Source organism: Artibeus jamaicensis, unplaced genomic scaffold, assembly GCF_021234435.1.
Source record: "Artibeus jamaicensis isolate MK-2021 breed Jamaican fruit bat unplaced genomic scaffold, CSHL_Jam_final contig_797, whole genome shotgun sequence".
NCBI classification, from domain to species: domain Eukaryota; kingdom Metazoa; phylum Chordata; class Mammalia; order Chiroptera; family Phyllostomidae; genus Artibeus; species Artibeus jamaicensis.
In genome coordinates this window covers 26309355-26325860 of record NW_026521977.1, presented here as the reverse complement: position 1 = coordinate 26325860, position 16506 = coordinate 26309355, and the positions used below count along the sequence as shown (strand labels likewise).

Here is a 16506-nt window from a genome sequence, read left to right as displayed (position 1 = left end):
CCCCCACAGACAGGACATCTAAACATTCTTCTTCTCATTGGAAAGATAACCCCGCACTTTATGAGATCTCTGTAGATTTTTCACATTACTCCTTCTTTGTCCTTAAAAGTGTCTTAGAAATTAATCACCAGTGCTTGAAAATAATCACTGGCATAGTTTTCCTTTCTCCTATATCGTTAACATAATCTTATTAAAATATATAACGCACTGGTAATTACTTGGTCAGTGCCTGCCTTCTACTTACTGATGAAGTTGAAATGCATGATGGGAGGACTATGTTGTCCCGTCCTTTCAAAATGCGCTCAGTGCCACTTTTCACACACATCAAGAAATACGTGCCAAATGGCTGAAGGAAAGCAGCAAGAAAATACAGAAGTCACCTTTAATCCCATCGCCCGGAATTCATAGAGGACCAGTCCATGTACACGACTGCGCACTCGACACTTTAACACTGTGTCGTGCACACTTCTGTGTCTTAAACGCACAGTATTTCGAAAACATGGCTGTATGACACTCCTTTGCCTGAACACATCCACCCTCGCACGTTTTCTGACCCCCTGTCCACGGCAGGTGCAGCACTGGTAGTAAGGGTACAGCAGGGATGCACGTGTCCGGAGACTGAACGCTCACGAGCAGGCACTACTCAAAAAAAAAGAAAAGAAAACGCAACTGCACGTCGATCTCGGACAAAACATTCCTGAGTCTCCTTCTAGGGTGAGGCGCTTTGAGTCACACCACCCGGCTGCCTTTTTAAGATGGTGGGCAACCAACGGTTCCACCATGAAAAATCACAGCCCCTATCTATCGTCTGGCCACAGCGCCCACGCCGAACACAGTCCACGGGCGCTGGAGAAGAGAGTGGGGGGGGAGCCAACTTGTCCCCCCAGCAGCCCTCTCTTCAGCGCCCGGCGGGGCAAACTCCCCCAGGCCCCCTCGTGTTCGAGTTTCTCCTCTCCTGATCTCTCTGCTCACGCTTTTGCCTCGTCCATTGTTCTATGAAATGTTCATGTTTTTCTTATTGATCTGTAACCACAAAGAGTGAGAGATCCGTCTGCCATTCTTTCTCATTTTCTATTTGCCTTCTGTGTTCATGACAGCAAATATTTTCTCATTTGCTATGTGCCCTCTGTGTTTTTTATATTTAACATAGAGTAGCCCCAATTTTTTAGAGTCAACTCTGCTGACCTTTCTTTGGCTTTCCTCTGCCAATTTTTTTAATCCTCACCTGAGGACATGCTTACTGATTTTGGAGGGAAAGGGAGAGGAAGGGGGAGAGAGAGAGGGAGGGAGGGAGGGAGAGAGAAGGGGGAGAGAGAAACACAGATTGGCTGCCTGTCCTGACTGGGATCAGACACAACCTGCTGGTGGACAGGACAACGCCCCAACCGGTGGAGTCACCCAGCCAGGTCTCTCCTCCACAATTTTTATAAAAGTCTATTCCCACCCTGAGGAAAGTTAAATATACAACTGCGCTTCCTTTTAGTTAAAAAGAATTTACAGGTTTTAGATTTAACTCTTTAATCCACCTTGAGTTGTTTCTCTCCTCTGCCCGCCCCCCTCACCTCGGCCAGACTGCGGGGTACTCACACCAAGGAACTTGCTGGACTTTCTGAACAGGATCAACCATGGTGCGTGTTGCTCCGGTGCCAGGCTTGCGAGGTACCATTAATAACGCTAATGCTAATCCTCACTACAGTCCTGAAGGGACGTAATATTATATTGTTCATTCTTCTTAAGCCCCGGGAGCTGGAAGGAGAGCACGTTTCTAAGGTAAAAGGCCGACACAAGGCAGGCAGAGCGAGAACTTGAACTTATATTTGTCTGGCTCTAAAGCTTGTACAATTTCCACTCTACTGTGCTCTCCAAAGTGATCTCTATTCCTTCTGAAATTCTGTGATGTTTCCTGTCCTAATTATAAGGTATCCTGACTATCCTGTAAGGGTCAGAAATACCAGCAAGGAGCACAAGTGAGGGGTGTGGGCGAGTGCACCCGGCGGGCAGCGGGCGGCACGGAGGGTCAGAGTGCCAGGGCCGTGCACAGGGGCAGCTGGCTGCTCTGCGCTCCGGCTCCCAGCCCCCCATGGAGCTCCATCTGGGTTTCCCAGGGAAGCTGATAACTGGAATTTTATGTTAAATGTCCTGAGTACGAGTTTTGGCAAATAATTCAGTTTCTTTAAAAGTACTGGGTAGTATACACAAAAGTCTGAAGACCAGACTCAACTCCAGAGCTGCCCAGCTGCGCTGCCGATGGACCCAACACGCGACCCCCCCCTTCACGCGCATGTTTTGTCATCCTTTGTACTGACGTCCTGCCGGGTCTCCAAAGCCAGGCCCGTCGCCTGCCGGGCTTCTCTGATGCCCCCTTGGCCATTCCACATGGCAGTGCCCGAGAGAGAGCTTGGGACACACACGCTTCTTCATCTTCGGCAATCACATTCTTGATCTCGGTGACCCCACCTCAACCAGAAAAGGCCGTTGAAAGAAAAATATGCTTCTGGATGAGTGATCTCCGTCACCAAGGAGACATCTGGTTTTCCATGTCATCTCTGATCCCACAGATAAGTTCCTTATCTAAAAAATGTTCCATCTTTTTACTAGAAAGATGCTTATAAAAACAAAACACAAATGAGCAAAGCAGGAGCCTGCCACTCATTTCCTGAGTTCACAGGAAGCTCCTGACATGGGATTGCTATTATCAGTTTCTGCACTGGAGGCCCCAAGGAAGGCTTCAAGGCTACCATGGGCCTTGAAGTCTGGAAGGACTTAAATTAAAGAGAAGGTGGGAAGCATGCGTAAGGAGCAAAGAGATAATTCAGCAGAATGGTGCAATCACACAGGGAACAATGAGAGACCCAAGAACGCTGAGCAAAGATTATGGGACAATTTGACAGTCTGGCTAAGGAGTTCACATTTTACCTGTTGGTTCAGGAGGAGCAAATATAGATGTCTGAGTTGGAAAACAAAGCGATTACAGGATTACTGCCTCAGCTTCCTCTTCTGTACAACGGGGGGTAAATAACAGCAATGTGAACTTCATAAGACTATGGGAGGATTACATGTAAAGAACTTGGAACAGAGCCAGGCACAGAGTCAACACGATACACCTGTCATCGATCCTTACCATTCCATTACTGTTGTTATTCTGACAGCTCCCAAACAACATCTCCAGCACAGGCCTGTCATCTGACCTCTAGACTTAGCCAACGGCCCACTTTACATCGGAAAGTCTCAAGCATCTCAAACCTACCATGGAGAAGAAGGAACTCTTGATTCTCTCTACAAATTCTCCTTAAGGCCACAATCAAATGCAAAAATACCCACTCCTCCATCTGACAGAGCAGCACCTACATCCACCAACTGATCAAGCCAGAAACCTGGGAGTCATTCCCGATTCTACCCTCACAATTACCATCTCAATTACCGTCAGCAAGTTCTGCTGGTTCTCCCTCAAAATCAGACATGGGATTCACTCACTCGCTCGACTCCACTGCCCCCTTCTGAGTGCGAACCGGCAGTCTCCCGCTGAGGACACGGGCACCGCGGTTTACTGAGTCTCCTGCTCTTGCCTCTCCCCAAACCAGTCTTCCCACTGCAGCCAGAGTGACCTTTTACAACAGAAACCAGGCCGTGCCTCCACCTCGTTTATTCGCACTGCACTCAGAACGAAATCCCAACTCAGAGCTCGGGATCATTGCTTCTCTCTGTTCATGTGACAACTGTCCCGCTCCTGTGACCCCCGTGAGGGCAGGGCCCGCATTTGTCCTGTTCACTGCTCCAGCTCCAGAGTCGGGCAAGGGTACCCCACGCATGGTTGATGCTCAATTAGCATTTGTCAGGGGAAGGAGAGAAAGGAGAGAGAAGATGAGCTACTCCGAAAACACCTGGCATCTGTGTATCAGACAAAACTGAGGGGGAAAAAGACTGGAATTACAGACACGGGGTGGGGAGGGTCACTGTTAGTGTTTTAGACACGTGGCGTGAAGTGGCTGGCATGACGATGGTCACTCTGAGAGGGATGAGTTCTTCAGACAGAAACTCTGAGAATTAAGAAAATTTTGGAAATGAAACACTTAAAATCAGAGAGCAATAAAGAACTGAAAATAAGTCCCATTTTTAACCTGACCAACAGAGCAGTGAGATCATGAACATAAATGGACTTTTCAGCAGGTAGAACTACGGTTTTTCTCAGAGAACAATCATATGATTTTAGGATTTCAAGTTAGAAGTGACAAGTGCTGTTATAAGTGAACACGTCTCATGAACACACAGAAAGTGATGACTGGGGCTTGAGATAAAAGTCAAAGCTGGAGGTCAGAGATTCAGAACTCACCCCATCAAAGATAGAATGGTTGGAGCCAGAAGAACAAATGAGACCTTACTTACTTATCCACTTACAATACTCTCACACACACACTCTCACACACACACACACACACACACACATGCACACGCACACACACACGCTAAATGCTGGGGACATCATAATAAAGCAGAAATGGACTGTGGCCAATTGCCGTTACAATCCATTGCCAGTTTATAATCTCCTAAAAGACAGAATAGTCAAAGATAACAAAATGAAAGATCATCTTGAACATATTTAAAGGGCTGAAGACAAAAGAAAAAAACTTCAAAGGTGGCAATACAAAAAGTATGAGCATAACAAAGTTAATGGAGTATTTCGGAAGCCGAAAGGAGACAGGAAAAGCAGCTCATAGAAGGCTGAGTCCAAGCAGAGAGGTGATGGGTACTGGTGTCTATACTACGAGAGGACGAGCATGACGACGGGGGAAAGGCCCGTGCACTTGCTCTTCACGTCCACACCACCAGTGCGTGAGCAGAGTGGGGGCGAGGCGGCTGGAGAACAGCCATGCAAGAATGAGCTGAGCTGTGAGGAAAGGGGACTGCAGATCCAGAGAACTTATTCCAGAATCTGTGCTTCAAAAACAAGAAATAAAGTCAGCTGTTACCTGGAATGTCTGCATGGTCAAGAAATGGGTTTCCTTGAGATGGCAACAGATACAATAAGGAACTCCCTAGCTCTGTGGTCCAAGAATCACATACACGTGCAGCTGCTTGAGAATTACGGCCAAGGCTATTTTTGCAGCCCGAACACTTTAAAATCTAAACGTTAGCCTGTGCTCCACCTAGTGAACCTAATGACGGCCACCTGTCCCTTTATCTGCCCTAGCTGCTGACGTATGACTACGCCAACAATGTCCTCCCTTTCGAAGGTCATTCTTCAGTCTTTTCCCGCCACATCGTGGTGTTGCCTTGCCTTTGAGAACCTGGCCGGCTTCTAGACTGCTGTGTGGTTCATCTAAGCTTGCAGCTATATTTGGACTGCAAAGTGGTTTCTATAGCGCAAGCACAAGAGCACAGCTGGACTTCCTGTCCACAGTAATAACGTATTTTTAAAATCTGACATAAACAAACATATTAGTTATGGAAATTACGGAAAGACAGCACAGCTAGGACCCTACAAACTCATCTCCACGGTTGTTCTGCTGACTCAACCACACTCTAACTGATATCATCAGCATCGATCTGAAATACATTACTTTAAAAACAGGAGCAGCTGTTTCTGAAATAAGATCCGCTACAGCACAAGGCTGGCTGAAAAAGCAGAGACTTGAAATCACTGAGGTTATCTGTGTAAAATGGTTTTAAACTCACTTGCCAAAATAAGCCTTTGGGTTTGTATTAAACTCGTTCCTGATGTTGGGCACTGATCGGGCACGGAAGGTTCTGGTAGGTGAGTGAGAACATGAGGCACAAGGGCCTGGCCCGGGCAGTCAGTCGTCCTACACGGGCCCTCCCAGGGCCTGCCTCACTCACAGAGGAGGCCTGGAGGCAGCTCTCTCCGCAGGCATCCGACATCAGCACCTCAGACAAGGCTAGAGTGAGGACTCCATCTTTCCTACCGGACTGGCCACGTTTAAGGCAAATGCATGTCAGTGCGATGCCCTGCTGACACGCTTGCTGGGGGCAGGGCAAGAGCGAGAAATTCCTAAATTCAAGCAAAAACAAACGTGGCTTTACACTCACGGTCAGAGTCACTTCAGCTCCACTCAACGTGCTGGAGTGGAGCACGTTTTGAAATTGGAAGAGTTTGTGTGAGGAAGAGTCCGTTCCTCTTGGTAACACAACTTTTCCAAGGAACACGACTTAAAGAAACTATTATCTCAAAGGAGTTTTGACCTCAGACGGTAGCACCGAAAACAAATGCTCTCCCTGGTCTCAGAGTTGATGAGGACACTCCCCACCATTCAGACATCTAGCTGATCCCAGGCACCAGCAAATGGCAAACGGCAAAGGGCAAGCTCCTCCAGTCACCCCCTGACAGCGGGGCACTCAGCCCGAACCCCGGACAGAGCCTGGTCACCCTCGGCCCCTCCCCGCTCTCCATTTCCTGAACTTCCACTGTGTGTTTTGAAATTCTCACTCAGTGAGAAGCAAATGCACCTAAATCCTTTCAGCCTCACATGCTCTGAAGGTTCCCTCTACACATCCCTGTCCTAACTGAAACCTAGCTATCCCCAGAAGATTCCAAATTCCCTGAGACTTTTTCAAGGGACATACTCCCTAACCCTTTCAGACTCTGCTCCTCTGAGCTCCACCTACTGCTCTCCTTCTCTGCCTTGCTCCCAGGTGTACACAAGGTATAACCACCTCCCAACCATCTACTGGCTTCTACTCTTGTTCCTTTCTAGTCCAGGCTCCACACAGCAGCAGGGAACCTGGTAAAATGGTCAATGAGAGCATGTTCTGTTTACTAGACATCAATGGTTTTTCGATGTGCTTCAAACCCACTCCTCCTTCCTGAGGTTCCTGAACGTCTGCACACCCTGGCTCACCCACTCTCCCACCCCATCACCTGGTACTCTCCTCACTTGCCAGCTTTGCTCCAGTGTGGGGCATCCTTCTTCTTCTCCACACACTCACCGAGCTCCTTCCTACACCAGCTAAGCAGTCATCCACCATGAAAAAGTGACTTGTGAAAGATACGACAATCACCAGAAGGTTTAGGATTAGTTCTTATATAAGTACAGCAAAGGGTAGGAAAAACCCTACCATTGAGACAAAGTCTAAAAAACTGAAGCTTGTAAGCAGACCCCATACCCAATCACCACAAACACGAAAACTCCTAAGACTAAAAGTACTGTTGCGGACAGCACAAAGCCGAGGGCTCTGTGCAAAAACTCACTTCGCCCAGCGGTAGTCAGAGCCTGGGTCCCGGCCTGAGTAGGGCCCCGAGGAAGCAAATGATGATTCCAACCGCCAACGGATGTCAAGTCGGAGGAGAACTCAAGTCGCACCAGGACTACCCACTTAAACACGCACACACTTACTCCCCCACGCCCTCACGCACACTTTCCAAACCTCTTACAAGTGACCCTGGAGACAGGGGCTCCACACCAATCACCACTCCTGAGCCCTAGGCCACTTCTCTCTCCCCAGGTCTCCCCCCCCCCCCCAGTGAAGGCCACTGCACAGGCCAAGGGGACCCTGGGATCGAGCTGCCATTCACTTCCCTTTTCAGTTTCCACATCTAAAGTCACCATGGCACTTACCACTTATAAGAGCTCAGAAACTCACTGATTACTGCAACCACTGTCATTGTGCCTCTCCTGGGAAAACTTTTCTGTTACTCTCATCCAGTAGCTACCAATTATCATCCCCATTTACAAAAGGGGAATAAGTATAAATGAGGCAGAGGAGTGCTTTTTACCAGTATCAGTGACAGAAACAGGAGCCCAAACCTGATTTTCTCAATTTCATTCCGGTACGTTTCAAAATGACAGTGGTTATCAGCAATTTCTTTCAAGCATTTCTTGTCAGTCCCTGGGACTGATGCTGCGGTCCGGACAGCCCAGTGCCCGTGGATGACGGGAGCGGCGGCCGGGGGGACGCTGGCCGAGGCGGAGGCTGTCACTACTCCATGAAACTCTGCCCACGGTTTACTCAGTTTGCACACTCCAGCTAGCCAGTATTGTATTACTTTGGATTCCAGTGTCCTCGTTTCTTCTCAAGTGCTGGAAAAATGATCGAACTGACCTTTTCATACTCTGCCCTTCCCAGTAGTGTATACAGAAACAATTACCAAGGGAGGCTCTGGGAACTCCAATTCTCTGGGCGCTCTGGAGCCTCTGCCACCACAAGTGGTTTACCACCACCTCTCCCGACGACGTGAGCAGGGCTCACATCCTCCAGAAGGTGCTAGAGGGAGGGGCGCTTAGAGAAATGCCTAACTCACCTCAACTAAATCACTCTGAGGTAGACAGAAGCCCCTGGCCTTTTCAGAACCCAGCTGTTAAGGACAGACCTACCCATGAGCCGCATGCTGGAAAAACAAGGCCTCTGGCATCTGAATCTCCAGTGCATCACAAACTTCCTGCTGTTACCTAATACCCCCCCCAACTCAGCCATCACGGTTTCCAGGGTAACCGACAGAGAAATAGCAGCCTGCCAAATGGCTTTTGTAGTTCCCCTTCCAGCTTGTTTTTCAGGATGGAATTAAAGCTAGCTGGAAAAAGAACCGGACTAATCTTTACAACAGGGACACAATGCAGCCTGAAATGTACAACCACATTTGGGACAAGGAGTGTAGAAAAGCTCTAACAAACTCGGCTTGGCAGAATTTCCAAAACATGTCAGCGGAGGTAGGTGTAGTTGGTAAGCTGTACTTCTGTCTTAAGACAGTATATCCTGACATTGGCCAGGGGATGGATACAGTGCTATTTACTGAGTCTTCAGCCGAATTAACAGAAGGGGAGGTGGCCCTAGTGGAAGAACAAGATCAGGCCGGTTTATTATGCCCCTGCCCCCCCCCCCGCCCCGTGCACTTTATTATTGTTAAAGGAAACAGTAACTTACTCTAAAATCAAAACGAATGAGGAGTTGACAGGCTTGGGCTACAGGACAATGAGGAAGGGCTGGCATCGCGGAGGAGTGAGATGTTTAACCCTAGGGATGACGCATGCCTGAAGCTGGCTCAGTGGACTGCGTGAGTCAGAGGGGCCCCGACGCCCAGGGAACAAAGATCTCCTTACCATCTCCGCACAGGGAGAAACTGTTGGGGATGCAACGTCTGTGGAACTGGGGCGGCTTTTAGCTCCGCAGCTGAAAAGATGAGCTGCTTAAGGTGCCAGACCAAAACAAACAGCTGCTGCAGGGTGGAGCAGTCTGAACATGAAAAAGAAAGAAAGGCTCTTTCTCTTCGAAAGTGTCCCCAGACAGGTGCTTTTCTGTGCATATTCGAATGAAGTACAGGAAATCTCATGATTCTTCTATGTCAGTTTCAGATGGGAAACTGACACTAGTCAAAGAGATATTAGCTCCTCTTCTGGCAGGTTAAAACTATCTGGATTTTGAAAGAGACTCTCTGTGACAACCTCAAGCCCACTCTAAGTGTCTTGATGAGAGACAGAAAAATGACAGTCTATAGTGGCACACTGAGACAGGTGCCTAGGAGTTACAGAAAGGCAGACTCCTACAAATTCCACACAGAGACGAGCCAAACTTATGCTTGTTGATTTACGTTTTACCTTGGGTTGTACGGATTGTGAGTCATGTTCCCAAGGCTATCACCGGAGCTCAGAAACAGAAGTCGACAAAGACTTGCAGTGACCACTTCCTTCCAATCCTCGAGAAAAAGATCATCACAGTAAGATGGTGATGAGGCACTCCAGACGCATTTCCTAGGGCTGTCAACTCAAGGAAAGACTTCTGCATTTCCTGTTTAGCTAGAGTCACAGAGCCCCAGATTTTCATCTGTTAAAGAAACTGGAAGGACTCTTTCCAAAGGTTTAAACTTGGGTCCTCTTTACCCAAGAATGGGACTTACTGATTCTGGGGGAAAAATCATTTTTAAACTGTGTTCACTTACGCATGATTATAATTCAAATATACTAGCACTCAATTTCCCCATCTTAAACAAAAGCCAGAATTGAAGGAATACATAATTGCAACAATTCAATCACAGCTAAGACCATGTAGGAAGCCAAAACTTACTAGAGCCAGTAACCTGAGGTACTGACACATTTATATTTCTTCCCCAATCCGTTTCCTCAGCCAACATTATTTCAAGATGTCAGACAAATTTTCTTCCTCATTAGATCTGTGTTGATCGAATCAGCCACTGTAGTTCTAGTGAAGACTCCCTTGCTGCTGGCAGACAATTAAGGGGCCTTCACCACACTCTGTGTTTTGCCGCCTGTGCTCTCACTGAAGTTCATCAAAAGAGACTCCAAGAAGCCTTGAGAAGGCAAAGCTGCAGTGTGAGCAGTGGCCCTCTTAGACAAAGACTCTGTTCCAAGTGGCTGCCCTGAGAAACGACGCCATGTGATAGCTACACTCTCCATCCACACATTAACCTGCAACATGACTGAAGTACGTTACCAACAGACAGCTCTTGATCACCACGAACGTTTTATATCAGTAAAGGAAGACCTTCAGCTTCCTGGAGGTGAAAGGAATGGAGGTGTTCCGGGGACCAGAACACTGTTCGCGCTTAATACCAGTTATAAACCACCTATACGGTAAAATTAATTGTCCAGAAAGTATGCTTCATAAATTCTTAAATTTCAATCTATAAATAGGCCAAAAAAATTTTTAAAGGGGATGGTGGTAAATGAACGTGGGTAAAGAAATGGTACATGAATACTTAAATACTTGGCAACAAAGAAAATAACTGCGAAGAACCAGAGATGACAGTTACAGTACAGACTACACTGGACACACTACAGCTTTTTCAGCCAACGAGAAGGACAGAAGGATGCCTCCAGCAGGAAGGCACGGCACGAGCATGTGCTACATCGAGAGGAGGAGGAAGACTTCATCATACTCACTGCTGCAGCCCCGGCTCCCACGACACACCTAGGACACAGCGGCTGTTCAACACGCCTGGCTTGAGAAGAGGGTCTGCATTTAAGAATGAGCTGAGGTGTATCTCTGATGTTCATATAACAGGAGTCTTACTAAGGGCAGGAGGAAGTCTTCCCATGTGGGAACTGAGGAAGCCTATGTATAACAGCATAACCAGACCTAAAAGGGACACTGCAAAGGTTGGGCAGTGGCTTCTCGAGTGGTGCTCCCTGGTACGTGGGAAGGCCGTCTGCCAAGGACACTCGAGGGCCAAAGTGCACAGGGGCGGGTTCATGCAAAAGCTCACTGACAAATGACAATCCCCTGCTCACACCAATCGATGTTTCAGTGTAAACAAAGCAAAGAAAACCTAAATCAAGGGAAATTAAATCAACAAAAGGTACTTAATAGCATAAATGCTATATAACATATTATGCTTCAAAATACTATGCTTGGAAACCCAAATACATGTCAGAAAAACAGTCTCAGAAAAGTATATTTGATGAAGGACAGACATGAGCACAGCTTAATAATAATTATGAGGTCAAGTTCAAGTCCTGTACAAGACGCAGCCTTGCAGGCCTTCAGCATTGACTGGGTCTGGTAATAATTTTATAAAATGAAAGATTGGGAACCTTGGTTAGAAAAAGACACAAACTCTGGAAACAAGATAATTTGCAGGAGGTTTTCTCTTTTCTTAGAGTTCCTACCATCTTTCTATCCACCTTCGTCGTAAGGTTCTATACTTTTTGATTAAAAAAATTAACAGCCTTGGATCGCTCAAATGTCATGCACAAAAGAGCTGGGATGGAAGAGTGAAGGTATTACAGTCACTTTAGTCACTGCTTCTCTACCTGAACTGGGACAGACCACCACCTTGGAATAGCTGGCTTGGAGCTCCTCTGGAAGAATTACAGACTCACTGGTGTTTCAGGAGAAGGCAGTCAGGACGCACGCGACGCTGCCGCACAGCAACGCGGCAGCAGATCACGGAACTCACGATCAGGCCTCTCCAGGAGCATCTTCCTTGAGTCTCCCTGCTTTCCCTTCTTGCCCCCGCCAGCTTGGGCCATCCCTTCGTAAGTCCTCCTTTAGAGCACTTTTCGTAATTACAATTATTTGAGTAATTAGTAATATCTGTCTAGCCCCATCTCCATGTGGACAGGGATAGTGTCTGTCCTTTCCACCAATGACAAAGAGCCCCCAGTACCTGGCACGTGGTGGGCAACGTCTGTTAGGTAAGTAAATGAATGAATGGGCACTTCGGGGTAAGCAATCGGTTCACAATGTTTCGTCAACAAATCACATACTCCTATCCTCTAAATCTGAAAATAAGAGCTCTACAGAATAACAGGAAGGAGGAAGAACATAAAAAAAAGAAAAGGATACTCACTGGCGGGGGCTTCTTTCTCATCTCGAAAGTGCGTGTGGCACCAAAACTGAGCGAAGCAATGACGGGGCACCTCCCCAGCGAGGGCTCGTCGTCGCTGTGCCAGTCCACACTGTCCTTCTCGTTCCGGTAGAGATTGCAGAGCAGGGAGTTGAAGGTGTGGCCGGTGTTGTCTTCAATTCGGCTCTTCAGGGTGCGCAGCACAGGATGCCACTGCAGTCGGCGGGCCAAGAAGGAGCAGAGACGCAGGTGGCGTCCACATGGAAAAACAGCCAGAAGGTGCAGAATCAGTCACATTGTAAACAGGGGCAAGGAATAAGCAAACCTCCTGGAATGCAATAAATGGCAGGCGAGAAGAGCAGCTTACCCACCCATTATTTCCATTTGCAAGCAAGGTGATCTCTGCAATTTTATTAAAGTGATAAATTTAGTATAACAATGCCATGAGGACCAGGTCTATCTACCCATCTCATCCTTTCCATGTTAAATACACAACCCTGAAAAAGGAGCACCTGCCGATACACTCAGGGCGGTCACCTCGCCGTGTAGGTAAGGTGGTGGGTGGAGCAGCGAGGTGGTTTGCCGCTGAGGGGCTGCCAGGTAGCTGGCAGACGCAGACACAGTCTGAGGAGCGAGACAACCTTCTTGCTGGGTGGCCTCCTGTTCATTCGATTCCTATTTATTGGGAATGGCAGAACTGCTTTTTTAAAAAAGATATTTAATATTTCCAGAGTGGCGAGCTTCCTAAAAACAGAACCTGACGGGGGAGCAATCGCCCTTCCTACAGAATGGAGTCATGGCTCGGCCTTGGTGAGTGGGGGGCCCAGGAAGCACAGGAGATGTAAACAGATCCACGGCCCTGCCTCCTGCGTTCCGAGGTCACCTATGGAGTTTACACTTCGGAAATCACCGTCTACACTGTGACCCCTGACCCTGGGTTGTACTTCGGAGCACACGCAGCGCAGCCCGTGTTGATTCTTGTTAGAATTCTGTCGGTCCCCCAAGAAAGCGCAAGTGCTTTACAGAGCCTCCTTTGGGGCAGTGGTTCTCACCCTTTACACTATCAAAACCTCTGAGGACCCACCGAACTTCTCTTTACAGGGGTTACACCTGTGGTATTTACCATATTAAAATTAAAGCTGAAAAATGTAAGCTATTGGTTCATTCATTTTAAAAATAACAAACCCATTACACGTTAGTGAAATATTATTTTATAAAAATACCTATGTTTTCTAATACGAAAACCTGGTGAGAACAGCACTGCTTTGCAAATCTCATTGGTGCCTGGCTTCATTAAGTACAGTTGACTGTCATATCATTCTGCATTCAATCTGTTGCAGCATTTGTTTTGTGGAAGTAAATGAAGAAAAGTGCCTTCCCACGGATACGTAATTAGAAAAGAGGAGGTGCTTTTATGGCCTGTTCAAATTACAGATATTCTTTGATATTACACCAAAACTCAACAAGTACCGATTTCTTTTTTTCAGAATGTATTTCTTTATCTTTAGAGAGAAGGGAAGAGAGGGAGAAAGAGAGGGAGAGAAACATTGATGTATGAGAGATACATCCATCAGTTGCCTCTCATGTGGCCCCAACTGGGGGCCCAGCCTGCAACCCAGGCGTGTGCCCTGACTGGGAATCTCACTGGTGACCTTTCGGTTCACAGGCCCGCACTCAGTCCACTGAGCCACACCAGCCAAGGCAACGAGTACTGATTTCTTAAAGACGAGTTGCAATGTGGAATCTGAAACCGTACGAACAAACTGTTCGTATCCTGTTATGTTTAAATCCACTGGTCCACCTTGCACTTTGAATAGCTCTTTAGTCCTGTTCGATTCTGTAACATCAAGCACTGGTCACCTGGAAAACACTGGTTCCCTGCAACACATTTCATACACAATATCAAAAACCCATACCTGTTAATATTACCATGGACCTCACCAGAAAGGGCAAAGTAATGGGAAGAGGTCAGGCTCCAGGTGGCAGTTACGAGTTTTCCGAAAATTCTAATTTTTGCTTGAAAACTCAACCTTTATCATTAGTTATAAATCCTGTTCATTGTTTTTCTTGAAGTGACGCTCACTTCATTCATTTCTGAGAATGTTCGCTGAATGCTCAAGTATAAACACGCCTGCCAGTTGTCCTTCCCCCCAAACAAAAAGGCCCCTGCAAAAGCAGCCGGGCCAGCTCGCAGCATGCACAGCCACACAGCTTTTCTCTCGACAACCTTCACACGGGCTTGTGGCAGGAATGCTTCCCACGTACTTTCCACTTCCTCAAACTGTTAAAAAGACACATACTGAAAGGCGGACATTTAATAAGGCTAATGTTTACTGCTTCATTGAGGGATGTTCTTAAAGGAAGCCAGCACGTTTTAAAGAAACTGGAAGTGCACAAATGTGAAGAGTACAATGGTTTCCAGCAGAGCTTGACGACAATGTCTGATTCAAAGCAAGTTTTACCCGCCAGCACTTTTTCATCCACCGTCACCGCGAATTCAACACACAAAAAATGTCATCCAGTCATATCACAGAAAGTGTGACCTTGTGGCCTTCCAAAAAGAATTCTGTGGCCCACTCCAGGGGTCCACAGATTGTGCTTTAACAACTGACACGTCAGAGAACCCCCCCCAAGTCCATGTTCTAGGGCTGCAGTAAGGGAGTGAACGCTCCTCGGAGGGATGCACAACACCATCAGGAAGCACATCCCACGGCTGCGGTCGGGAAGCGCTGCCTGGGAAGCACACGCGGGAGTCACTCAGCTTTGCTGGGCAAGGGGAACCGTGGTACGAGCTGGGGTCCTTTGTTATGGGTATTAATTAGCATTACATTCTAACCGAGGATTTAAAACAATGAATGGCAATAAGAACAAACAAGAACTTAGGTTAGTAAAACAGAAATATTATTAAACTAACCCATGTTCAAGAGAATACATTCCAAAGTGAAATTCCGTAATAATGTTAGTGAGCTGTATTTCCTATTTATGGTTTCAAGCTCGACTTCGTGGGGGTAAAGATCAGATGCTGGAGGACGCTCAGCCAGAAAAGCAGAACACGGAGGGGGAGGTGGCCCTTCTGCCCCGCGACAGGCACTGAGTGGCAGCCCGACTCCGGCGTCAGGACTGAACACTGAAAGCACCGCGTCTGCGTTAGGTTCTAAGTGGCTCTATCTGTTTTTTTCTCGGTTATTTCTGGTGGTGAAGTAAGAAGAAAGGGGGGAAAAAAGAGGATAATGAACTAGAGGATTAATTTAGACTCTCCAACCAATACTCTATATACAGATCCCTCAGAACTGAATGTCTAAATTAAAATTCAGCACCACCCCACTGTTCAGTGAAGACATTCTATCCTTAAAAGACATTTGAGGAAAAGAGTCTGAGAAAATATGAATCACCGAAGTAAAAGGGCCCATTCAGTGGCTTTCAAACAGTGTTCTGTGGAGCCCAGGGCAGCCCAGGGCTGCTGCTGGGGTCACCGCAGGAGGCGAGGCCAAGCCGGTGGGCCTCCCAGCCAGCCACGGCACCCTTCACTTTTCATGTACTGGGTTCATCTTAGATCTAATTCGAACAAAGACTCAAGGAAGTTTAATAACCTATGAATGAATCTGCTCCTGTGCTATGGGATATTGAGCTTGAGACAATAATTTTAAAATTAAACAAGCATCCTCCACACACACATATATACACATGAGTTCCCCTTAAAAAATTCTGAGACAGGGGCATGTCTTTTGATTTGGTTCAAGGTGGTACATAAAGAAACTAAATCTATTAGCAATGAAGACAAAGTTATGAGCTACCCGAATTCAAATGAAAGAATTCTAATTTGACAACCTTAATATCCAACAAAAGAGGCTTCCTTGAATAAGTCATAGCACACACTGATATGGAATACCACGTAGCCATTAAGTATGATGCTGTAAAGGAACATTTAATGACAGTGAAACATGTTAGTGATACAGTTAACTGAAATGCACTGCACACTGAAGGGAAGACATTATATTCAATAAATGGTGTTGGGAAAATCGGATACATGCAAAAAATTAAACCACGCCAACTCCTTACATCATATACAAGAACAAATTCAAAGTGGATTAAAGACTTAAATGTGAAACTCAAAACCATAAAACTCCTGGAAGAAAACATAGGCAGCAAAATCTCACCACTTCTCTTAGCAATATTTTTTCTGATATATCTCCAAGGGCAAGGAAAACAAAAGAAAAAGTAGAAAATGGGACTACATCAAACTAAAAAGCTTT

At 46.8% G+C, this 16506-nt stretch overlaps 1 protein-coding gene across 4 annotated transcripts in view; it reads right to left on the bottom strand.

Annotated features, from left to right (window-relative positions):
* ALKBH3 (alkB homolog 3, alpha-ketoglutarate dependent dioxygenase) overlaps positions 1–16506 on the bottom strand; it is a 33616-nt gene that overhangs the window by 4382 nt on the left and 12728 nt on the right. For all 4 annotated transcript variants that reach the window (XM_053673103.1, XM_053673101.1, XM_053673104.1 and 1 more), the window contains one exon: positions 12257–12466. In XM_053673103.1, the coding sequence (XP_053529078.1) occupies positions 12257–12466 (210 nt within the window). The remainder of the gene's footprint in view (positions 1–12256; positions 12467–16506) is intronic.